Here is a 27181-nt window from a genome sequence, read left to right on the forward strand (position 1 = left end):
AATAGATGCTTACATTTTAAAATGGTTAGATTAAATGTATGTTTATGTTTATTATAATAAATAATAATTATTCATTATTTATAAATGGTAACTAATGCAGTAAAGTCTTAAGTATCAGTGTAAAACGTTAACTATAATATGTATGTATAAAAATGTTAAAAAACTTTTTTTAACACATTCCCTAATCACTCGTGGCAGATAATTATGTTGAGACTTGTTAATATATTTCATACATAAATGTAGAATGAATACAAACAGATAGATAGATAGATAGATAGATAGATAGATAGATAGATAGATAGATAGATAGATAGATAGATAGATAGATAGATAGATAGATAGATAGATAGATTTGCACAAATATAGAAGACCAGCGTTCCCATGCATTATGTTTAATAATTAATATCTTGACTAATATCTTTTTACTGAAACCTGGTCAGCCTTAGGGCTTATATTATGCAACCTAGTATGTATTATGTAGGACACAGTTTCATTAAAGTGGTTTGATAATTGTGCGGTTGAATGACAGAGACAGAAAGATGAGTGTGTAGGTGTGGAGTGTTTTCAGAAAGCACGTTCAGACTGAACTGTGATGAACTAACACAGTGACTGCACTCAGTTAATGCAATGCAGAAACACAGACTTTTCCCTCATATGAGTTAGTGGCATTTGTTGAGTGAAATGTGTGAAGGCTTAACGGTCACACTGATAAACTGTGGTTTATGGTTCTGGGGAATGTTTGCCATCGTGCATGTGGCCTTTGTTCAAAATCTGTCATAATATTAATAACTTTAATAATGACATAGTTCATTACAGCTCTTAATATAGCGCTTCATCAGTCATATTATAATATAAAAAATGACATACATGTTAACTTAGCTGTAAATCTGACATTTATTACATTTTAGATAATATTAAAGAGAAAGTTTATTAAATAAAGGGATTGCACTACTATTTAAGCCTAAGGGGCCGTTAATTAACTTTATTTATATTTATTATTAAGAGCTATCAGTTTTATCTCCTTCATAAGTAACATTCATTGTATCTGTATATACTAAATGAAGACCGTAGACTTGTAGACTTGATTTGTCTGTATATGGGTCCCACTGTCACATACCAAAATGCTCCCATAAATAATTGGAAGAGCTAAATAAAGACCATACATTCAATACATCCTAAAACACAACTGACACACTGCTGTAACATCACTTTTCTGCAGGTGATCGTCTTTTATATCACTGAAGTTCACCCTTACAAATCTTTAAACCATGGTGCCAGTGTCATAGGAGAAATTCTGGCAAGTTGCATCCATTTCATGCTCATGGATTAAAATATAAGCATTGTCAAGTTTCTACAGCTTTCAGCTACACCTGCAGAAGTGCTAAAGAGAGCTAAGGAGAGGATGTTGCATAGCCATCAGCCCCGGTAAACTTGGCCATATTGGCCGTCCTGCTCTGGCTTGTTGTCTTCAGCCTTTTCTGCATGTTCAGGGAAGTGAGCACCCACACAGGCATTTACTGCTTCCTTAAGTTCACCTGGTAGAGACCACATCTTCTTAGCATGCTCTGATACAGCCTGCTGGTTCATCTGATGGTGTGGAGGATTGAAAAGGTTAAAGGTCATTCATTGGTGTTTGGCTTTATTACATTTTCATAATACACATATACACCGATCAGGCATAACATTATGACCACTCATAGGTGAAGTGAATAACACTGATTATCTCCTCATCATGGCACCTGTTAGTGGGTGGGATATATTAGGCAGCAAGTGAACATTTTGTCCTCAAAGTTGATGTGTTAGAAGCAGGAAAAATGGGCAAGTGTAAGGATTTGAGCGAGTTTGACAAGGACCAAATTGTGATGGCTAGACGACTGGATCAAAGCACCTCCAAAACGTTAGCTTTTGTGGGATGTTCCCGGTCTGCAGTGGTCAGTAGCTATCAAAAGTGGTCCAAGGAAGGAACAGTGGTGAACTGGCGATAGGGTCATGGGTGGCCAAGGCTCATTGATGCACGTGGGGAGCGAAGACTGGCCCGTGTGATCTGATCCAACAGATGAGCTACTATTAAGAAGTTAATGCTGGTTCTGATAGAAAGGTGTCAGAATACACAGTGCAGGATGGGTCAGGGCTGTATTGGTACTAAAAGGGGGACGAACACAGTATTAGGCAGGTGGTCATAATGTTATGCCTGATCAGTGTAAACTGTATATTCAGGTCACTTACATCCTCACAGCAAAAGATTACATCTTAGCAAGTGAATATATTTTGAATAAGGAAAAATTGATCTGCAATTTCTTATTTTGGGATGTTAAATATATTTAAAAAAACATTCATTTTTAGCTGCTTTTACATATTCCGATCTTCTATTTGCAGATAATTTTGCTCTCTCTAGATATAAACGCTTAAAGCTTAAAAAATATCTGCCCATATAACAAGAATATTTCATTTTTGAAATTAGTATAAACGGCTAGAAATAGATTTAATCATATATTTATTTATCGTCATTTTATATAGGAAATAATGGGGCAAATATGACTATATTCAAGATATTTTCACTTGATAAGAGATCGTTTTCACAGCGGTAAACAAGATGTCATATTATAGCATGTGTCCAGAGAGATCTGATCAGTCTGTCTACAAACTGTCCACAGACAAAGTGCTGCCCAGTGTATCATATAGATTTGTTACTCAAAGGAAGTCAAAGGAAGTTAGTCATATCATCTAATGGAGTGGATAAAAATGAAGGTTAGGTGACATCACATGAAAAAATTGTGATTAAGGTTATGATCTTGGGACAAACTAATAGATTCTGTTGAGGAAAGAGAAACACTGAGAGAAACTAATCAGCAGACAGACCACAGCAGCAACAAATTTAACATTATTGTCTAGACTCTCAGGGTACTTTATATTTATTATCTACTGCCAGATTGCACGTGTGTACTTAATGTAAATACTGATCTAAATATGGTTAAATCCACAACTGTATTTTTGTGTGTGTTGTATCTTGTAACTGACTAAGCTGCTGTAACACATCTATCCACTGCTACCTAAACACTATATCAGCCGCCACTGTTATGAGGTCTAAGCAAAGCCACCAGAGTAATTCAGTTGAGGAATATGTAAAGGGCATTTAAGGGCACTTTACTTTACTCAAACCTTCTTCCTATTTTAAGTTTAAAGGAAAAGCTTTGTTGTAGAAGTGTCTATTTCAATAAATGGCAATTAATGCTGTTGTCCTATTGTCTCCTATGTTCTAAATGGCATTGAATTGTTTGAAGTAAAACTGCTTATTAATATACATTTCAATACAGAAACGAATAAATATGGACATTAACAGTACATTTGTTTTAGAAGCCAAATTTGTTTAAGACAAAGTGAAATATGATCTTGTGTGTTCACACACTGCTGACTGGAAGCAACTGAATTTTTATTCTATCCTGACTGCATCCAGTCAGCACACAGAATGCCTATTTCACCACAGCCTCAATTTCAGCAAAATATCTTTGTAAAGCAGAAAACAGCTTTTAAATGCATTTACGTACACCATATACACCATATAATTTACTAGCTCTCCGCTCTTGAGTCTTTCTGTTAAAGGAGCATGGAGGGAGAAGGAGATGGACGTTACCTGACTGTTCAAGGCTCTGATATCAGCCAGAGTTTGGGCCTGTTTCTTCTTAAGCTTCTGCTCCTGCTCCTGTGATGAATTTCCATCCCTAGTTGCAGACTGAAGACAGAAGCCCAGTCACGTTTACAAGGCTCACACTGTGCACATATTTCTCACACTTACATTTACATAACTGAACGCATGCACATCCATTCTGTCAACATCCATGCCTGCATCTGTAGATATATTGTAAATATATTTCATTTCAAATTTTTCATCGTTCCCCAACATTAGGCAAAGAAAAATACAAGACTGGATGTGCTATTGTAGGAAAATAATCAACAGTAATGTGGTGTGATGTGGCCCAAGCTAACAGCGTGCTCGGAAGTGTTTTATTCTAATACCACAGCAATTTACTAACAATTCTATTTTGAATGTAATGAATGAATAATCTTTTTGTAATAAACATCTGTGAAACAAATTAATTTCTATTATCACTTCAATGGATAAAGAGATCAGCTGTAAATGAATATTTTCTTCACAAGCTAATAAGTCAACAAGCAGAACTCGATGCCTTTGCCTGGGGTTCAGGATGCATCTGCCAACAACAAGTCTAATCTTTCTTGTTACTAATTTTTGCGTCTCTTAAAATATACAACGAACAGGAAAGAAGCTATTTGAAGAAAGACCTTCAACTTTGTTGTAACCTTAAATCCATATAATCTCTACAAACATTCAACTGCAGGAACTCTTGAACAGATGCATGCATGGATGCACAGATGGACAACCCAGAGACATCAATGTTTAAAAATATATTTAAAAAAATAGAGCGTGTCTTTTTTTATCAAATAAAGCACAAATTGCAAAGCCCTCTGTTGTAAACACTGCTGTGTTGGAAACTTTTTAAGTTATACCTCTGACTCCAGCTGTCAAAGTCTTTTTGTTACATAAGATTAATCAAGACCTTATTGAGAGAGAGAGAGAGAGAGAGAGAGAGAGAGAGAGAGAGAGAGAGAGAGCACACACCTAGGTGACTATTTTCCCTAATGCATTATGCAGAAATGTAAAATTTCTCTTTAATTGTTTGAATCTGAAAAGCAATTAAATTACTGCAGCCATTCCTACAGAAATAACACAAAACTAAACACAGATTAATAAATGGTTAAAGTTCTTTAAACTTTGCTTTGGCACTCCACGTTTCCAGAAAGATTCGGTGCTGCAAAAGCACTGAATGAATTTTGATGAGCAAGTATGTGAAAGAGAATTAGTCAGGTCCCACATGCTCACAGCAAACTGCTCTTTAGTCAGGGTGCCCTGATTTCAGTGTGTGTGTGTGTGTGTGTGTGTGTGTGTGTGTGTGTGTGTAAGAGCAAATCTCTTTTTGTCTACAAGCTCGCTACAGTAGCCATGGTTACAGGTTTGGACACATTTGCTCAAACACTTTCTCTCCTCTCTGTCATTTTCTTTTATAGATGACCTCTCATTCTTCTTATTTGTCCTTCATCAATCGCTCGTTCTTTCGCACTGCACCGACAATGTTAATTACCTGTTCTTCGTCATTATCGTCCAGCTGTTCCTTGCTCTTGCTCTTCTTCAAGCTGTAACACATTAGCAGTACAGTCAAACACATAATCAAAACACTGAGTCACTCAGTGACTGATATGAGCAGGAGATAACAAATCTTTGAATCTGAACTGTCTCATGTCATGGCTCAGGCTTTTGCAGCTTGTGAGACTAATTTTGTACATTGTTCTGGTTTTTTGTCAGAAGCCAATTCATAGATCTGGCACTGGAGTGTGAAAGATGAATTACTTTTCTTTAGCAAGTGGATAATTTATCTAGAGAAAAAGGAAACAGGTTTTCTTAGTGTTTAATGTGAAATCATAAAAAGTTTGAATATCTTTCATTTGTATGTGATGCTTTAAGACTTTTTAATCCAGTCACACTACTCCTTTTAAGGCTTAGTAAAATCTCTCTAGACCACTGGATCTGTGATGATCCAAGCCTTTGTTATCTGCTTGCATTTAGTATATGCATGTTATGTCTGTTTTATCAAGCTCTTTTGCTTGTCTGCTGTGTTTTTGGTAAAACCAGAGCACATGTGTGTCTCTTTATGACACAAAGAAAATAATCACAGCGTAAAGTTTCTGGACTAATGGGCTAATGTTGGTATATCAGTAACATCCTCCACATTATGGCAACTTTTCAGATTTGTCCCCTACTGAGTTGAATTGAATTTAAGACTTCTACAATGATGTCGGCACACTGGGAATGATTTATCATTGAATAAAACATCAAAAGGTTTCGTCGTGTCTCTTTATGACACAAACAAACACTAACATTGTAAAGTTTCTGGACACCTGACCATCATACCAGCATGAGCTTTTTTGAACATCCCATTTCAGGTTTGGTTCTCTTTTGCTCTTATAATAACCTCCACTCCTCAGGGATGGTTTACCAGTAGATTTTGGAACGTGGCTGTTGACAAGAGGTCAAGAGGACATTCGCAGGATTCACGGGTGCTGGGTGAGAAGACCTGAGGTTTTCACTTCACTTTCACTTCAATTTTTGCAAACCATGACTTTAAGGGGCATTGTCATGCTTGAACAGGTTTCGACTATCTGCTGTAAATACAACTATATCTATAGGTGGCTAAAAAGGTTGGTGCCATGGTAAGGTGTCCACATTTGTATGTTTGGTCATATAGTGTAGTCCTAGCATATATACCACATTCATAGTGATCAGTGTTCAGTTACTCTGTGGAACTGGGAAGTGCTGGACTGGATTTTTAACCATTCTGAATACATTAGATTAATTACCTATGTATTATAATTCAAATTCAAAAGGAAATTTACTCACAACTATTAAAAGCAAAACACAGAAAAAGCATATTAAGTGAATCTGCAGTAATTAGGAATTTGGAGAAAAGAATATTTAAGGAAACTGCATGTATTAAAATATTGCTTTGGTAAAACTAATTGATGTTACACACTGAATATTACTCATAGCAAATATTGGCAAGGTGCTCAAAAGCAGGTTGCTATTAAACACCAAGATGATAATAGCAGTGTGTGTGTGTGTGTGTGTGTGTGTGTTTGCTGCGCAATGTGTCACCTCACCTGCTCTTCTCAGAATCTGAGCCCTTTGATTCTTTTTTCTTCCCTCCTTTACTGTCACTGAAAAGAGGAAAACAGCATGACATTGATACAGAGCTGTATCCACTGGAATCTAATTTAACCTCTCTCTCTCTCTCTCTCTCTCTCTCTCTTTCTTTCTCTCTCTCTCTCTCTCTTTTTCTTTCTTTCTCTCTCTCTCTCTCTCTCTCTCTCTCTCTCTCTTTCTCTCTCTCTCTCTCTCTCTCTCTCTCTCTCTCTTTCTTTCTTTCTCTCTCTCTCTCTCTCTCTTTCTTTCTTTCTCTCTCTCTCTCTCTCTCTCTCTCTCTCTCTCTTGTATTGGAAACAAAGGCACACACATTTCGATTTGGCTGGTAACACGATTCAGCATTTGTAAATGTATTCTCACATAACTAAACCACAAGAGCCAAAAAAAAAGTTCACTTTTTCAACACTCAGACACTCGATTCTCTCCATCACAACAGAACTTACATAAAAATTCTGAAAGGCAGTGAAGATACAATATAGATTGTATGGGTATATAAAATCACAGAGAATAGCCTTATAATCAAAACACATACATCACAAAGGGTCATAATACACACACACACACACACACATGCACACAGAGAATGCACTCCAATCCATTAGTAGAATGAAAAAGCTAGATAGCTTGCAACACAAGGTGACTCATCACTCATTTGTGTGTTTTTCTCTCTTGTAAAAGGTCAAGGGTACACACACACACACACACAAATACAAACCTGTTCAGTGCCTTCAGCTCATTGGCGTGTCTCTCTGTAGCCATCTCCAGCAGCTTGGTCAAACACTTTAACACAGAACACAGAAAGAACACAGGAAGTTGCACTTACACCCACAAGACACCCACCAGCTGTCCCATCTGGTCACTGTCACTCTGCCATATATTAATTATGACTGTTACGTCCTTACAGCATTGATGGTAAATGTGTCTTTCAACCATTCAACCATTCTCGAAAACGTACTCAGATGGTATTCATGTCAAAGTTTGTAATAAAAATTGCTCATTTCCTAACCAGATTATAGCCAACTAGTGCACATAGATGTCTACTTCAAGTTATGACAACATCAGAGAACTGCTTTGCAGTTGTTTTTTTTCTGCTGTGGGCAGGTTGATAGGTTCAAAAGAGTGCTTATGCAGCAGTTCTGATGTGCAACCAGATGTGAAGCCTTGCTTCCCTGATCCATGCAGATCAGCTGATTAGAGGGGACATCCCCCGAAAGAGCTCCACTTACACGGGATTAATGAGGGCATGTGATTTTGGTGAAGTGCCAATGAACTGAGAGGAGGGAACAAAGATAATAATCCAGGATGCCACTATGGGCTAATGTTGAGGCATCAGTAACATCCTCCACATGATGGCAACTTTCCAGATTGTCCCCATCGATTTTTAAGACTGCAATAATGGCAGTACACTGGGAATGATTTGGATGTAAAAATTATTGATTATTTTTTCCCAGAAGACAGCTCAGAGTATATGTGTAGTTATCATTGAATAACATTTCAAACGGTTTAGTCTGAGCAGAACTATTCTGTTACAGTACTTCCCTTTTTGTACTCTGATGCCAGCTAAACCAGTTATAAAACAAAATGAACCAGTCAAATTTGAAGTGAATGATTTTGAGATATCATGCTAATGAGAATCTCAGGTCTCAGACAGACACAGGGATGGACCTCTGGCAAAAATACAAGAATCTTAGTTCACCAGAAATGGGCTTTGAGTTACTGAACACATGACATAACATCTTTGTATCACAACCAGTAAGGATGTTACTTAAGAAAAGACATTTCAGCTATTTGACTTTGCTGTGATCTTGATCGTTTGGATCAATTCCAAAATCTAACATTTCTAAATTTCTAAAAATTTTACAATACACATTCTGGAGTCAATCTGTACATATATTCCACTACTAATATATATACATACATATATATATATACATTTCTATCTATCTATCTATCTATCTATCTATCTATCTATCTATCTATCTATCTATCTATCTATCTATCTATCTATCTATCTATCTATCTATCTATCTATCTATCTACCTATTTATCTACCTATCTATCAACAGTCATTTAATTTATTGTTGCTTGACGGTATCTTAATCATAATAACTTCCGCCCAGTATTCAGGATTAGCCCAGTATTAACCCTATGCATTTGCCTCTATTCAAATTATAGCCGACAATCTCTGGGAATGTTTCCCATCCAGCTGCATTTAACTAGCGATACAGAAATCTAATAGATCATTACTAGCACTACTGCTACTACTAGATATTAGACATACACTCACAATCCTCTTTATCAGGAACACCTGTATATACATGCATTTATCAAATCAGCCAATTGTATGGCATCAAATCATGCAGATACTGGAGAAAAAGCTTTAGTTAATGTTCACATCAAACATCAGAATAGGGGGAATGTGTACATGTAATCTCTTTGACTTTAACCATGCTATGATTGTTGGTGTCTCTAGAGTTTGCACTCTTTGCAACCATGGTGAGCAGAAAAGCATGTCATGTCAGAAAACACATAAAACCTAGGACAAGACTCTGAGGCTATAGTGGGCACAGACTCACCCAAACTGGGCAGATGAAGATTTGAAGAAAAAAAATCACCTGGTCTTTTTCCAGACCTGAAACTTGTTTGATTGAACATATATAAGCTGAATCAGGAGACTTCAAGCAGAGAAACCTGCAGCTCTCTATAGTAGGGATTGGATCATTGGACACAAACACCCTAAATGAATTCAGCACTCATGAATCAGAGCACTCACAAAAGTGCTTGCTTATAAGTTGATGATGAACCAGGCATGTGTTTTGCACCGTGGTGGACTCTATGTAAGTGTTTTAAGTGGCTTTATGAATATTTATCCTTGAACCTCATTTGCACTTCAAATAAGCCAAAAAGGCTAATACTATAACACTAGAACGAACTATCTAGAACGTGCACATTGCATAATGCTAACTAGGCTAAAAGACCTTACATTTATTCTTAACCAATATTAGAATAAGTATTAGTCTTTCTCTCTACCTATAGTATCGAGCCTCAGTGTGGAATTAAGATCTGATTGGTACCTCAGAGGCATGCTGCTCTTTCTTCTTCTTCAGCTGGTCGTTTTTCTCCACCCACAATGATCGAAGCTCCGTCCGCAGCTTCGTTTTCAACTCATTGATTTGCTCTGGCCCCTCAGCCCCTGCCCTGAACAGCAAAGAAATGAGTCAATCACTACAAACTCCCCTGGAACCAGGCAATTTGGTATTTCAATAAAGATAATGCTGAAGAAAGCACTTACAGCTCAACAATTGATCAGATGCATTGAACTGCTTTATCTCTTATGCTTGAATAATAGCAAATGCTTTAAAAAATAGTGACTGAATGGATTAAACCATGCCTAGTAGTAGATGCCTGCTTTATAGAGGATAGATTAGAAATAGAAGTCTGGGAGATCAGTTAAATAGAGTTTCAGTTACTCTATATGCAGTGTAGCCGGTCCCTGGATTGTATGCTTGACAATTCTTTTTGACATAATGATATATATGTGTATTGTATGCATTAGGTTTACTCTAGGCATGATTATGAATTAATTCTAGTCATGCAGTTGATTTAACCCCTTAAACTCATGGATATATTATTATTTCTTCACAGACTACATTGAAGTTCTGAGGGTGGGAAACAATATATGCCTGGGTCAAGTGAGTCATCATCGGCATTTAAGGGGTTAAACAAGGATTCCAACTAAGACCATTTTCACAACTCACAGCACAGCACAACACCATGACACAAAGACACAGACAAATATCTATGTCCTGAAGATTGCCAATTCAAAGAAATAGATATTCTCTAACATGACTGAATAAATAAAAGCAGTGGTAGGTCTCTGTTTACTCATTCTTCTTCTGTGAGGTCTTCTTCTTGAGGGATTTGCAGAGGTCACTGTATTTCTGAGTTAGCTCCTCAGCCTTCTTCTGGAACTTCTTTTCCAGCTCTTTCAGCTCTTTCTCCTGCTTCTTGGTGACCTTCAGGTAGTTCTTGTGCTGCTGCAGTTCATCACAGGTCACAGAGGCCAGCTCTGTGTGTGTGCATGATTGTGAGTGAGGTTGTGTGTGTGAATGGTTTTGTGTGAGAGACAGCAGAGAGACAAAGACGGTGAGTGAGACAGTGGGATTTTTAATAGTTTTTAGGTAATTTCAAACATTACAAGTTCAAGCATGCAGTAAAGTACAACTTTCTTTTAAATAATTTTTTATACATATATTTGACAGAAAATATACATGTATAGTGTGTTCTGGTTTAGACATCTACTGGTGTGTGCAATGTTAAGCCATTACCATTGAAATATAACTCATTGAGCTCTGGTTCACATCTTACACAGCCTACCCAGAGCTCCACAAAGCCCTGAACCCTCAGGTGCTGCACCAGCAGCATCCGCTGCCTTGGAGGTTCCTGCAGCAACCTCCACAGGTGCTGCAGAGTCAACTACAGGAGCATCCTGCTCCGCACTGGGAGCTGGGTTAGAGTCTGGTTCTGCATTAACTTGTGGTTCTAGCTCCACATTTGCAGTGGGCTCACCATTTGGATCAGCGGGATTCTCGGCCTCAGGGGTTTCAGGAGTTTCTTGGGGAGCCTCTTCTGTAGGTGGAGGTGCCTCAGAGGGAGGAGCCTCTTCTGAAGGTGGTGGGGCCTCAGTGGATGGAGCCTCTTCTGAAGGTGCAGGTTCCTCAGTGGGAGGAGCTTCTTCAGTGGGAGGAGCCTCTTCAGCAGGCGGAGCCTCTTCTTCAGGTGGAGGTGCCTCAGCAGGAGGAGCCTCTTCAGCAGGTGGAGGTGCTTCAGATGGAGGAGCCTCTTCTGATGTCACAGGGGCCTCAGCTTCAGAAGCTTTTGTCTCTTCATCAGCTGGTGGATTTTCGCCATCTGCAGGTGCTTCTGAAGGTTTAGCATCGCCCTCTGCTGGGGCCTCACTATCCTCAGGCACTGTAAATATATGAATACAGAAAAAAGGTCTATAAATACAAAAAAAGTCAAAGCCTATACATGAATATATAAACAAATTATATTTATAGTCTACAGATTATTTAAGATGCTGATGTGATAACATATTGGTGTATATTTCTTACCTGTGGCTGGAACAGCTGCAGCACCACCCATCTCATATTTGCTTACGAAGTTAGCACTCTACAAGCAGATTAAATACTATTTAGATAAATGACTCCTGCAATAAGAACAATTAGTGTACTCTCATTGCTAATAACATACATAAACAGTTTCCTAACTGTTTTTTGTGTGTGTAACTGTGTACTGCATCTAAAACTTACCTCCTGTTTTGCAGGCTTTGTAGTCTTTACTGGATTGAAGAGAGCGTCTGTGAAATCTGAGAACCAAAACATGCAGAGTTACAACACTGGTAAAAACTCCATAAAATATTTTTTTTTATTCAGAGATAGAGATAATGTGCATTACCAGCAAAAGCAGCAGGGATGTAATCCTTCACCTCAATATAGACAAAGAGGGAAGGGAGCATCAGAGGCATGTTACTCTCACTATGCAGACAAATATGATGGAATCCTGGAGACACACACATATGCACACAATTATACACTATACATATACAGTATTTTGTAGCAGAGTAGAAGGACTTGACATTTATATTTTGTAATTTGTAAATCCACAGGTGTTGAATGTGAGATTCTAAACTCTTTTCACTTACCTGACTGGATGGCATCTATGGGAATAATTCTATGCCCAATGAATTTCCCACCTTCCTCATAGGCCACTATTCTGAGCAAAGCCAATTCTGTCAGCAGAATCTGTTTGCAAGTAGACATCAGACATACAATCAAAAAATGTGTAAATTAATGTTCTGGGATTATGCAACAAAAACATCTTGATATAAATTTTGAAAATCATAGTTATCATAATATTTAGGTATCAGATATGATTAAATGATTACATATATGCCATTTAAAATATATTTACAGACCTTCTCAAACACGAAGGGCTCCTCATTCCACACAGGGTTGATGGCATTTGGTGTGGCAGTGTTTTTGGTGCGGTATTTGCGTTTGGGGTCTCCAGGCAAGCCAATGATCTCCACCTCCACTGCTGTTTTCACATTCTTATCAGATAAGAACTGGCCTGAGTAGATCTGTTAGAAACAGTGATAATGGAAGGGTGGAGATCACAATGTGCACCAAAACCTATTAAAAAAATCAAGGCGGTAAATAGAATTTGGATATTTTTTTAAATGTGAAGACACAGTAATAAAGGCTGATCCATATTCTCTGCATTTAATCAATGATGCTATACACTTAACCTCTGCATACATTAATTTGCCAGGTTACTTGGATAAATTGACCAGAAATATTGATTATATATTACGCAGCAATGTAGCAGATTAGTGTAGACCACTCAAGCACACACTTAATTAATTGAACATTGTCTTGCTCAGTTAGACACTGCCAACTGGATCCATCATTTAAATTGAGCTGACTTACCTTGATAGAGAGCGTGTTGGGCACGTTGGTGTCGATCTTGTCAGTGAAGGGGTCAAACGTCTTGTCGTTCCTCCGCATCACATCACTCTTTAAGAGGTACCCAGTCCTCCCGTTGTACTCGAACAGCGCCATGTTCAGTTGCATGGGGAAATCTTTTGAAAGAGTCAAAGTGCATCCAGTTAGGCTAAGTCCATTTTACTGTGAAACTGGCCTTGTTTCTTAATCTGGTTATTGTTTGCAGGAGATTTTGCACAAGAAATGAGTTCAACATTTACACACCACTTTATAAAGCTTGAGAAATCAGGTTCATTATGAGAATGTGGTAGTTACTGTAAAACACTGTCATCTTGTGGACATTTTCAGACAGTATGACGTTATATCATACAAAACCGATTAACAAATCCAAATATTTATCTAGTTTAGCAACTCATACAGTACTTCATATGCTCCAAGTCAAAATGTGGATTCTTCTGACTTGACACATATTGTATTCATTCATTGTATTCATCAATCCATATAGAATTTGAATAAAAAATCAAGATCATTCCTGTTATCACTTAACATAACATAACATCTTAGTAGTTATAAACAAGCATATCCTCACAGCATCTCTTTTTTAAATAAGACAGACAAAACACAGCTTGTGTAATTAATCCATCTGGGGATGCTTCACTTTCAGTCATGCACGTTTGCCAGAACGTATCTTCAGGTGAGGTGTAATGTTCCTCAGTTCTTTCAACCATGAACCACAACACCACAATGTTGAGACCACAATGAGACCACAACCGTCTCATTGGTGGGTCAGTGGTGGTAATTATTTTCTCCCTCAAGTTCCTTCCCTATTCCAAAAGGCTCTGCTTCCAAATCTTTAAAAACCATTATGGCTATGCTATGAAATCTGTATAGTGAGAGATTGTTAAAAACTGGATTTAGTAATATTTTTTCAACTGCACGTCGGCCAGTTGAAACGAGGTCTTCAAATGTGTATTAAAATGTGTATTTCTTCTTATTAGCATAAATTTTTAGAATATTAAGTGAACTTGCTTCTAGCCAAACTTTATGTTCTGCACTCTACTACCTCCAATGCTGCCATCTAGTGTAGCAGAGGTAGAGCTCATAAATAAACACTATTCTGTGCAACAGTTCTTGGTCCTGGTTGCATTATCTTTTAAAAACTTGCTCACGTCTCTCTTCACATGGGACTGTCAGACTAAAGAAGATCATTTTCTTAGCCTGTTTTGATCACAAGAACATGTCTGGCCTCAGATTTCTTTGGACAGCCTTATTCCAGGGTTCACTGTCATGTCCCATGAGTGAGTCATTTGCAGTAGGTTGTCCTTTGCACATTTTATGGTTAGTGGTTGTCTTTTTCTCCTCTCTCACAATTTTGACAGTTACCGTTTGTCTCACAGGGATGATTCTTGCATCTTATGTGCTTCAGGGTGACAAGTGACATGAACATTTTATCATGCCTACACCAGTATCTTCCTTGGGTGATGCAACTTTAGACCCTGCCAGGATCTCCCTGCAACGTTTACTCACGTGAACTTGAACAAATGTGTTGTATTTGGAAGTTGTCATAAACTAAACACAACAGAAATGAGATGAGTAACGGTTCCAGCTTCCATATTTTTCACTTAGGAAGTCTCATTTTGTCTACAGCTCCACTTCTCTTGATCTTCGTCCTTCTTCACTGCTTCAGATCGTCAGTATGCTTTCTGCTTATGTAACTGATACATCTGCTGCTCTGATAATCTTGTGATACCGGCTTCTCTAAAGTGTGATCATCCACAGAGTCTCTGTGCATCATTATGACTCACGGGCCTCTTCTTCCACTGATAAAAGTGGGAATTGTAACTGACTGACCTTAGGTAGAGTCTCACTGATCATTAAATAATTTAACTGATCATTAAGTTTTAAAGTTCTTGATTATTCTCCCTAATTTTGCCATGTTGCTGGGAAGCACAAACTCTTCTTCCGTAACAGAAAACATACTGACTGTTACAAAGCTCTGCCACACATAAACGTTGAACAATCTATAATCTCCTTACACGTGTATATTTACATAAATACCCGGTTAGGTCCTGACTAGTCACAGTTTAACTGTAAACTGTCCTTGTGAGTTACAACCTACTGAATATACTTTACAACAATTAGTACAATGATCAAATCTAGAGGTTATTACCCATGGTCTGGTAGTTCAGTGCCACCATCTGACAGCCTACGTTCCAGAAAGGCTGAGGGTTATAGTTAGAAGAATCCATACGTGTTCCTTTGGGGTAGATTCGACTCATCTGTCTCTTGTTATATCTGAAGAATGAAGTAAAGGAATCTACATACACAAATATATACAGATATTTTTGTATATTATATTATTGCAATAATGCTCTTACAGCAACATGGTTGTTTTCAGGCTTCATCTGAATATATAGATCACAAGTGCTGATACAAATTTAATTCAGATTATATTCATGATACATTCACTTTGTTAGTATTTCGTTGCATTGACTTTTAATTGCTTAAGCTTCAATCATAATCCACAAGCTTTACACTATACTTTGCTGGAATCTTTTGCTTCTTCCTCATAAAACAACTGGTGTCATTCAGACAAGTTTGGAGGCCTCCTTGTCCAGACATGCTTTTTCAAATTTTCTAAGGCCAGGACTTTGTGATGGCCACTACTATACTTTCATTTGACATCTTTAAGCCATTTGTTACAACTTTGAATATATACTTAAGATAATTGTCACAGTTCAGACAAAGGTTTAACTTTCTGCAGTGTACCAGTCCCTTGATGCTGCCATCCCCATGCTTCACAGTTGGGATGATGCTCTTTGCTCACTTCTCATTTCTCTTTATATAAAGTTCTGATCATTATGGTCATCAACAGTCTAACACTAGGGCCTAACATGGGCTTTCTGTTAGACTTTCTTAATTGTGAATGTACATATTAGATACATGATTCCTCCAGCTCCTTCACATGGAGTTTTCTGAACCATAGCTCATTCATCTCTGCAAGCTCATTGGTGCCTTTTTCCTGAATGATGCAGTGTCTGCAGTGTGGTTTCAAAATTTGTATATTTTCATACAATAGTTTGTACAGACGCTTGTGGTACCTTCACTTGTTTAAAAAATGTTCCTCAGGAGGAACTGGAGATGTGGAGGTCCAGCTTTTTTTTCTAAAATCTTGGTTACTTGAATTAGTTATATAATAGATATTTGTCATTAAATTCTTAAAGTATTGGCAAATGAAATGTAAAGGATACTCGACAAACTCCACAGCACTCTTGGAGATCATTTGCTCTCCTTTGGTTTCCACAAAAGAAGAGATGGCATAGCTCTTGTTCTTTTCTGCATTTGGAAAAAGCATACACCAAAAATGACAAGTTTGGGTAATAATCATTAGAACCGTAAAATGAACGCAACCAAACAAAGAAACGGAACAAGACCAAATAATCACTAATAATAAGTCAGTAATATTTAAATATACTTAAACGTATATATTTTTTATATGTGGAAAATTGTTAGAATTCATATATGAATATTTTAAATAAATAAATAAATAAATAAATAAATAAATAAATAAATAAATAAATAAATAAATAAAAAGTCTAGACATGACTCACGCCGAGATTGTTCGAAGGAGACAAACTTGTGTGGCTGAATATAGTTGACTATTGAAGACATCGCCTCAAAAGCTTTTACTTCCTGTCCAGCTGTACCCTAATGAAATGGATGCACACAGTAAAAATAGTCAAATACTTTTTGTTTCAATTAATAACTAAACACATGCAGAATGTTACAAATACATTGCAGCAGTACTCACAGGTTTATCATTACACATGATAATACGTAGGTCCATATACAAACCCTTTAGGACAACTAGCATAAATCTACATAAATATTTTTATAAATAAATTATTCTCTCAGATTGAAATAAAACTGAGCCTTGGATGAGTTTCAGTTTAATATTTAGAATATTTTTAAGAAAGCCTATGGCAGAGGTGTCCAATCTTAAAAAAGCAAAGCAAAGATAAACTGATTAAACAGATGGAATCAGGTTGAATGAATCCCTGCTCCCACACTAGCCCTTTGCAGATAAGATTGGACATCAGTGACCTATGGTAATAACTGTCTTAGTCTCCCATCAGCCCTCACAGTGTATAGTACATCACATGACCCAACTCATTCTCATCTATTTAGGTTTTTCTTCCTTCTTAAGCTTCTGTTGTCTATAGTGTGCTTCATGTAGTGTTCTTGCTTAGTTATTTTGTTAATATTACAATACCATGGGAGCTATGTATATTTATTCAGATGTTAAATTAGACTCTAACATATCAGTACACCAAGTACACCATGCAACAAAGTGATGTGATGTGACGTGTCATTATGGCCACTTTATGTCAACAAAATTCTGACAGCTGGCTCAGGTATTAAGTATTAAGTATGAATGCCTACTCCTTTATAAATTGTTACTATGACCGGAGATCCAGAGCACATTTTCCCCTGAAACTGAAAAACAGAGAGTGACTATCATAATCATAGAATTTCCATACTTCATCTGAGTTTTTCATCTTTTCCTCATCTTGTTCCTCATCCTCATGGTGCTCATCGTGATGGTCATCGTGGTGGTCGTCATGGTGTTCTTCGTGTTCAGCGTTCTGGTTCTCAGGGTTCTCAGCATTCTCTCCTATGGGAAGACAGAACACAGTACCACATGACTGTTAAGGGACTGTTTGCTCAACCTGAAAGCTAATATGAAACAGTCTATGATTATTCTCACCTCCATTCTCAGCAGAACCCTCCTCTTGTGCTTTCTTTGGTGGAGGTTTGGCCGGGCCTGTGGGGCCTTTTTTGTTTTTGATTAGAATTTTTCCCATCAGCTCAGAAGGACTGGGGATCTGTTGACCTGGTTTCAGCTGTAAGCAACACCCAATAAAAAAACAATTACAGCAACTTGGACACTTGGGAATCAGATCACAATAGACAATAATTCATATCTATGGCACATATATATATATATATATATATATATAAAACAAAAAATATATATGTGGTTTTAACTTGTAGAAGCATGTGGAAGTCACATACCGGATACTTCTCCAGTGGTTCACTGAGTAGAGCGTCTCCAAATATGGTCCTACAGTAGTTAGCCATCTTCTCCTGCTGCTTGACTCTAAAAACACAAATCAGTGAAATTCAGAGAAATGTTCTACCAGCGGCACCAAAATATGAAATGTAGAGTATGAAGACATTGTGTAGAAACAGTGTCTTACGTATCCACATGATTCTCAAACGAGAGAATGACTGGATATTTCGATGTTTTGAACGCGCTCTCGGCAATTGCCTCGATCACATCCTACCATAGAGAAGGGATTGAATGAGTAGTTAACTAAGCTAAAGTGTGTTTAGTTGTTAGGCCAAGCTCGCATCTGAGTTTAACCAAAAGTTAAGACATTTACTCATTTTGTGTTAAGTATGTATGTAACTGTCTTAATCAGTTAAGTATATAGAAGGAAACATTTCAGAATTTATATAGTTTGATGATTGCAGCTTTGATTATTGGAAATCTCACCTTAAAAAGGATCTCAGTTGTCATGGTAAAGCCGTGAGTGATGATAGGTTCTTCATCTGGAGGTTTGCCCTTCCAGCAATCCAGCTCCAGACAACGGCATCCAGCAAGCAGACACTGACGGTACATCTCTGGAGAGGAGGCGCCTGAGAACTGACCGGCTATAAGCACACACACAAAGAGAGAGAGAGAGAGAGAAACCAAACAAAGAGTAACAGAGTAACTGAGTATTGTGTCAAAATCTTACTCAAGTTGAAGAAAAGACTAAAGTTTGATAACCCTGATTAAATTAATATTAAAGTAGCATTTGCAAACAAAACTAGCTAGCATGTTTGCCATGATTAAAGCTAACTTCGAATTTGATTGGATGTCTTTCAAAGTAATAAAGAAATAAATTCATTTTATATTAAGAGTAAATACAGTCTACTCTTGAAAATAATAATATACAATGCTATACTATACACAGTATGTAATGATAATGACATATACTGCACTTTCTAATTTCTTGATAATTCATGGGGTTTAGCCTGCAAGATGGATATGAGTGATTTGAACTTATGGTACCAGTCAGATAGGTGTTGTGGGAGGATTTGATGTAGTAGTGAGGGATGGGCTGGGTCATGTCGTGGCACTGGGCCAATTTGTCTAACATCACAGGTGTTGTCTCAGGCCCCATTAGGAAGAAGAGAAAACCCTCTGCAGTTATCTGACCTGAAAAAGCCCAGCATCAATCCACTCATTAAGCTTTTAGAAAAAACATTTAACACAGAAATTTTGAAATACAGTGCATGGTGTCTATAAAAGTTCCAGATTCAGTCGTATTATGGACTCTGATAGTGATAGTTGACTCACCGCGGTTAGAATTAGAGGACGCGGGCTCGTACTTGTCGATGAGGGCCTTCACCTGGTCAGGTCTCAGTGGCGGGTAAAGCTCTTCATTAAGCCTCGAGTCTCGCTGCTTCTCGTACAGGAACTTGCTAAAGACCTCCTTGGTCATGTAGGGCTTGTTAGAACTGAGCATAATGATTATGATTAATAGTCTATTAATGTGCACAAGTAAATCAATTTCATTTGGGAATCACAAGCATGTATCAGGTGTGACTTTCTGGTCATTTAATGTTGAACTCGACTCCGAATTTATCACTATATTATGCATGTGGATTTCATAGGGCAGGCTTTAGAAATGCTTTTGTCTTAGACAAGAATAGCATAGTAAATAGAAACAAAACATTACATCTATATTTGCAGAGAAAGACTTACTAGCTGCCGAAGATTTCATAGATCTCTGGTCTAGGACAAAGGTTCATCAGGAAGGTCTTGAATGCAGCTTCAGTGAACACTTCAGGCTTTATGGAGTCAAACTAAATAAAAAAAATGGTGAACTTTATAATGCACAAACAGAAAGTGTTTATTTTTAACAAAATTTTCATAAAGCAGCTCGGGCTGTAGTTCTATGAAAAAACATTCTATGACTATGATTAAAGGTGGCCTAAACAATAATGATGTTATTGCATGTAATTCCATGGGGGGAAAAAATACATATATTGATAAGCTCTCTCACCTTTCCCTTAGGAAGCTTTGCAGCTGATAGTGCAGCATCAACCCTTTTCTTGTCAGCTGGAAACATCTTATAGATACTGTGGTATAGAAGTAAGGGTTAGATACGCACAACCGCCATAACACAAGCAATTATTATCATTATAAAAATAAGGAAAGGAAAAAAAAAGCTTACTATTTAACAGGAATCTTGCCATCCTTGTTGGTTTGCAGTGTGAGGCGAACATACCTATAACAGAGGAGAACAAAGATTAAAAAGGAGAAATCACAAGTATTTAAAGTAAAGTAAGTTTAAAGTGTGGATATGAGGCAATGCCTGTGCCAGCAGTCCCTGACAAATAATCTATTTTTAATAATCTATTTTTATTTTTAATGTATTTATTTCTTTATTTTTTTTTAAAAAACTTCTGGTTCTGATTATCATGGATTAAATGCTGTATGTATAGCCAGTGATTATGTAAGGAACACATACATCATTTATTTTTAAATGCAGCAGCACAAAATTCCATTTAACTAATGTAACTAGATCATATGTTTCATCGGAAATTTGGTTTCTTACAATTTATCCAGGTAGACTTGTCTGCAGACGTTGGCCCTGTGGGGGTTGTATACAATGGCCAGGATGTCATTGGCCCAGTTCTGAGGAACGAGGGATGGAAAAAAAAAGAGTTAATGTTGCATATTCATGTTGTTGCCAGAGATAAACTTAGACTCTGATAAGAGGAATTAATAACTTTAATGATGATTTTCAGTTTTGAAATCAGGACATCCAGGAGTTGTGTTCCCAAAAGAAAGGAAAAGATGCATTAAAAAAAAAAGTGGTGCTCTGGAAGAAAATTTCAGTGTGGATAAATTCTAGCTAAAATATAGAAAAGCTAGTTTTCTTTTTGTAACACACATGACTTTTTAAAAATGTTTATTAAAAAATAAATAAATAAATAAATAAATAAATAAATAAATAAAGATACAGTTTAACCCCCAAACAATTTGTAATTTTAATCATTTTTTTTTATTTTCATATATTATTATATTTTTATTTAACATTTTTTAATACTCATTAAAGATATATTTTGTATTTTTATATAGCATGTATTGCATGTTAAATTCAGTGCAAATGGATGTATATATGAGTTCAGTGTGTTGATTCTTGCTGTATACATAGAATAGAGCTTTTTTAGTGGTAACAAGATGTTATAAGTAAATAGCAAAGTATTTTAGTTTTATACATGTTAATGATAAGAAGTGTAAATAAAAAACATATAACCTAATAGAAAAAATAATCAAAAGGTAAACATCATTCTCTACATTATTTAATAGAAAATGTCCAAATGTCACCATGTTAAAAGGCTTCCTGGCTTTGCCACAACACTATATGTTTTCTAATGTGGATTAGGTCTTTTATTTTTCAGCATTTTTGTCCATTTAGCGTTTCTTCCAGCAGAGGGCAACAAGATACCTGAGCTGTACAGAAGTAACAGGAGTTTATACCCTCGCTAACCTGCACAATCAGCTTTCAACCACTGCTGACCATTTTAAGTGCCTTGGACTGAACTCTTCAAACACACATGGTCACATATTGACAGAACTCTGTAGATCTGCACCAACGAGCAGGATATTAGAGTCATAAACTCATAAAGTGCATTTGCCTAGTCACAGAAACCACAGCTGGTTTGTGTAATGCATTAGAGCTCATAAATTTGGGACAGCCTTCAGACACAGCTTATGAGTGTCAAGTGGAGATGAATATGAATGTAGGAAGTCAGTGAGGCTGAGGTACAAGCTAATAAAACTACAATTGTTTGAACAGTATGGGGATTTTGGAAGTATGATTTTGTATTTCAGAACATGTGCATACTATAGTCGAATGCTTAGCATGAAAAATAACAATTAAATATTATAAGAAATATAATACATTTATTATATGTATTAACTAGTATATTTAATGTAATTAGCATCCCATGGATATGCATATTATATTATTATTTTTTACTATAATTATTGCTGCTCTTTTTGTTCTTATTTAATGTCCATGCGATCTACTGGAATTTTTTTTTATTATTATTTATTTATTTATTTATTTTTACAATGGATATTTTTGTTCAGAAGTCAAAATCTGTATTTAAAAAAAATGAAGTTTGGAATTTATTTATTTATAAAACTGAGATTAGGATGGCTGAGATGTTTAGGGTGAAAGTCAGTAATGAGGGGAAATTATTACCTCCACTACATTGTCTTTGGCTGCAAAGAAGTTGTAGTAGGTGAGATTGACCGTGTCAGGGCCGGTTACGATGGTCAGGGTCTTGCCCAAGTAATTACTGTCAGGGAAGTCCATGTTGAATGCATTTCGAACCTTCTGATGCTGTTGATAGAGCAAAGATATGTCATGTCATTTGTTGTAAATTAACTGAAGACCAGTAGAGTGAGGAGACTTGGAAGTATGTTGCAGGAATCTTAATGAAAGTGTCAAAGAATCCCAAAAATGGTCCTGATCAAGGGTTTGAGGTGAGACAATTCTTTTTAATGTAAATGACGGAAGCATTATATGAACATATGAGGATATGAACAGTTAAAGGGTCTGACCTAGTGCATGGCAGATTTGACATACAGATATATAAAATATTAATACAGTCTTATTGTAACATTTTCTCATTTGCTATATTATGGATATATATATATATATATATATATATATATATATATATATATATATATTTCACATTAACAATAAATAGAGCAGATCATTAGACGTTTTCAACGTGTCTGAATATATTTCATTGTTGAATTATTTATCTGATTGGCCACCAAATATCCTTTTAACCAATACAACTGTTTATCTTTCACTTTAGGACCTGAAATCACTAGTGCAATGGCTGAGAGCATTTAAACTCTGAACACCCTTGCATCTGCTTTTCATACAAAGGACATTTGTGAATACAAGCCAAGCCGAGCCAAGCAAATCTGGCTTAATGCAAATCTTCAACACGACAACCCCAGCTGTTTGCGTATGTGTCTGATTGTGTGTGTCTGTGTGTGTGTGTGTGTGTGAGTGTTTGTGTGTGTCCTTGAGAAAAGGGATACATAAGAAAATGCACTTGTGTACTCTGATGCAACACATAAGTCGCTCTTTCATTTTATCACTTTATCACAGCAAACTCCATCCAATTTAGATTAGACAAAATATAAACTGTTTTAATATAGAAGCTCCTCTGTGCTATCTCTGTCTTTTCTACTGCACATAACCTTTTTTGTATATACAGCAATTCGCATGACTCGGATAATCAGCCAAACATGTAGGCAAAATATTGAAACGTCAAAGACAAATAGTCTCATTCTTTCTCTCACTCTCTCTCTCCCTCCCTCCCTCATTCTCTCTCTCTCTCTCTCTCTCTCTCTCTCTCACTCTCTCTCCCTTCCTCATTCTCTCTCTCTCTCTCTCTCTCTCTCTCACTCTCTCTCTCTCTCGCTCTGTGTGTGTGTGTGTTTGTGCAAATTTATACAAATAGTTCAATCACAAGCTCTTGGGTTTTGTAATCACAGAATGCTGCAAGCATATGAAAAAACATGTTGAAGCAATAAAAAAAAGCATTTACTTTGGGGAGTTTGGCATATTTCCCTGTCCGTGTGTCCCGTATGGTCGCCATATCCACAATTTCTACTTCCTATAGGACAAAAAACAACAAACAGCTAAAGAATACAGCATTATGACAGATTTTTAAAAAATGGTAAAGACAATAAACATTAAAGAATCTAACCGATACTATTATGAAGGTTCATGTAACAAATGTAATAATATAACAACATTTGGGAATGAGCTAAGCATGACACTGGAAACAGTGTTTCTGCTGTGTTTCAGTATCGTCACAATGATTTAAGCCCAGACTACATAATTTATTTAAACATCTGTATTCAAGGTATGGTTCAGATAACAAGCGTGCCAGGTCTAAACGTATCGTAATGTAATTGTGACTCATGGGAATGACACAGTCAGCACTTTTACAATGTGCAGAGGCAGCGAAACTGAGCACAGCACTGCGAACTGATTTACAACATTCAAATCAATAGGACAGAAAGAAAGAAAGAAAGAAAGAAAGAAAGAAAGAAAGAAAGAAAGAAAGAAAGAAAGAAAGAAAGAAAGTTTGTGACACTTTTTGTGTCTGCCTCTAAACTATGCCAAAATGACTGTGACATAAATATAAAAAATCTGACTAAGTATTTAAACAATGCTCAAGATAATAATAATATTTATAGTATATAAATATATAGTATATTTTATAGTATATATGGTAATATACTTGCTGGAACATTATGCTATATAAGAGGCGAGACAAATCCTGTAGGTTTAAGGAAGGAAATCTCTAAACTCTCCTAGACTCAGGTGCTTCAGGACTGGCGCTTGTTACAGATTCACAGCCTTACCTTGCTCGAGTTTATCCAGTAAATAAAGAATCCTTTCGGATCCATCTTCATGGTGACTGGCACAGTGCGTGACGAATCCTGAAATTAGAAACCAATAACAATACAAAAAACAATATACTACACTTTACAGAGTTAAGGAAGAATACAAGAAATGGATTTCTAGTCATACCCAACTGGCAATACTGATGAAAAATCCATAATGTACGCATCATTAGTGTCCTTTGTACAAATTAGTGCGCAGTTGACGTTCCTTCCGATGTTAAAGATACGCTTACTGAGTCAACGAAATAATAGATAGTTCCGTGATCAATGTTTACTTATCCAGACCAACTTAATCAAAAAACAAATAAATCAGCAGATGAATTAGTTGATTAATTAACAACACATATAAGGCTTAGCATGACTGATTTTTTCTTCAACTTATTTTTGTAGCTAGAATTGTGTTTTTTTCTGTAAGTAAACAAACCCAACAGGACACTTGCACAGGTCATTTTAATCTTGAAATGGTTTGGACTTTCCTCTATTTGAAAATTCTAAACACAGACACGATCTCACATAGTGCATCTTACAAGCAGTGACATACAACTCAAATTTAACCTGATAAACTCAAGGATACTTTTCTATCAGCGTCTCATGAGGAACAACAGCAACATTATTTGATACAAGAAGGAACTCTATACGAAACTTCGAAGAATCGACATGGCAACATCTTCGACATCTTTTTAAACAAATAACAGCACTCACTTCTTTCCATTTTGTGAATCGTTCTCCTTTGACCATATAATCTTTGATTTCAGGCTCGTTGAGAATAAAGCGTTTCCTGATCATGGTGTCCGAGTCAGCTCACTCTTGGGTGATGGGGCATCAGGGCTGACATGCACAGTGGAGACTCTGAAGGAACACTCCTAAAACCACCTTGCCTTTAATATGACTTGCAAATGAGCATTACGAGGGTGGAGAACGCAACTAGCAAAACATTTCAGGTGAATTGTATGAGCTTCACTCATGACTACAAAATGGTTTTTGAGTCTAATATGGATTAAAAAAAGAAAAAGAAAACAGGCCTTTACAGTATATCATAATAATACAAAATGTATACAAGATGGATTGGGTTGTATTGTGGTGAGGATGTTGTTTAAAGCATGGATTTCTCATCTGTTTCCACTTGAAACTTTCATTTTACTGGTACTTTTTAGCTAGCTAATTTTATTTTGGAATTAAGCACACTTCTAATTGTCGAAATTTTAAAGACGTTGACTGTACACTGACACACAGACCTATTTTATAAATATTTCAAAGTAAACAGTGGATAAAATATTAAAATTTAAAAGAATAAATAATAAAATGTTTTATAAAATAAAACAAAATTACTCTAAAAAAAAAAAAAAAATAGGACCATGGTTGAAAAATGATGAATTAGGATTAAAAAGGAGGTAAAAAAAAATGGCTAAATCATCTTTCTACAGAGTAGTTTGGGTAATAGTCAAATGTCCGAAAGCCCAACAATAACACATGTAAATCATGGAGTCAGGTGTTAGCAAGAGATTACCTCGCCAAAATCATCAGCTTCACTTAAGCTCCTGCATTTCCTCATTCTGAACTATTATTTTAAATCTTTTTATCTTTAGCAAAATTTCTATTAAAAACTAAAGTACATTATCCTTTCCAAGCCCTTTACAGTGCCCAGTGATGCTTAAGTTCACACTGTTTTATATAGTAAAATATGTTTTATAGCAAAAAAGTAACTATAAAAGTATTAAAGGCTTCTGGAGAGCACAAGTGTGATATTATAAACTCTGACCTTAACATTAATAAAGGTATTTGTTTACATTTTTGTATTTTTTTTTCACTTTGCAATGTGTGTATGTGTGTGTGTGTGGGTGTGTGTGTATGGGTGTGTGGGTGGGTGTGTTTTCAAGGAGGTTTGTGACTAGAAAGAGACTTCTTTAATTTACATACGTCTTAACACAGTCAACTTCAGAATTATTAACCAGAATTTGTACCATTTTTCATTTAATCTAAACTTACCTTGCCTCTGACAATCATTCACATAAAAAATTTTTTTTTAAATAATACTATATTCACAAAAAAATGAAGACCCTTAAGAATTGTCCTTCCTGAAAACAATCCATTAAACATTCTTCTCAATGTTCAGAGACTTTTTTATGAGTTTTATATGAGTTCGCCCACATAAAACATACTGTACATCAGTTTTTTTTTCATGATCACTTCGATCCCTATGTATGACAGAACCAGGTTTTGGACTAAAGCACTCTGTTGTCATGGTGGGTGTGGTATCTAATCTGTACTGTTGCTTTTGCTGTAGAAGGATTATACGTGGGGTTTAAGCTTAGCTAAGATGAATTTTGTACA

At 36.4% G+C, this 27181-nt stretch overlaps 1 protein-coding gene across 1 annotated transcript; it reads right to left on the bottom strand.

Moving 5' to 3' along the window:
* Positions 1 to 928: 928 nt before the first annotated feature.
* plcb2 (phospholipase C, beta 2) lies at positions 929 to 25718 on the bottom strand. Its single transcript, XM_058399681.1, has 32 exons — positions 25553 to 25718; positions 24809 to 24886; positions 23983 to 24051; positions 22611 to 22751; positions 20952 to 21031; positions 20568 to 20621; positions 20397 to 20472; positions 20096 to 20196; positions 19688 to 19848; positions 19400 to 19546; positions 18839 to 18996; positions 18540 to 18622; positions 18355 to 18439; positions 18047 to 18182; positions 17820 to 17953; positions 16890 to 16986; positions 16530 to 16614; positions 15449 to 15573; positions 13264 to 13415; positions 12750 to 12914; positions 12477 to 12576; positions 12230 to 12334; positions 12085 to 12140; positions 11887 to 11944; positions 11342 to 11743; positions 10658 to 10841; positions 9847 to 9970; positions 7488 to 7552; positions 6730 to 6786; positions 5157 to 5208; positions 3632 to 3730; positions 929 to 1587 (listed from the first exon to the last, which is right to left on the bottom strand). Exons 1-32 carry the CDS (start codon positions 25634 to 25636, stop codon positions 1417 to 1419), a joined length of 3684 nt encoding a protein of 1227 aa, XP_058255664.1. The 5' UTR covers positions 25637 to 25718; the 3' UTR covers positions 929 to 1416.
* Between the last annotated feature and the right edge of the window lie 1463 nt (positions 25719 to 27181).

The sequence above is a fragment of the Hemibagrus wyckioides genome, linkage group LG09 (assembly GCF_019097595.1).
Source record: "Hemibagrus wyckioides isolate EC202008001 linkage group LG09, SWU_Hwy_1.0, whole genome shotgun sequence".
Lineage (NCBI taxonomy): Eukaryota > Metazoa > Chordata > Actinopteri > Siluriformes > Bagridae > Hemibagrus > Hemibagrus wyckioides.

Excerpts from the sequence above, each read along its gene's own strand:
- plcb2 (XM_058399681.1), bottom strand. The coding sequence starts at position 25,636 with ATGATCAGGAAACGCTTTATTCTCAACGAGCCTGAAATCAAAGATTAT. Across the intron at positions 21,032-22,610 it reads CCAAAGACAATGTAGTGGAG|AACTGGGCCAATGACATCCT; the intron begins GTAATAATTTCC and ends CTCGTTCCTCAG. Across the intron at positions 20,622-20,951 it reads CAAGTCTACCTGGATAAATT|GTATGTTCGCCTCACACTGC; the intron begins GTAAGAAACCAA and ends CCTCTGTTATAG.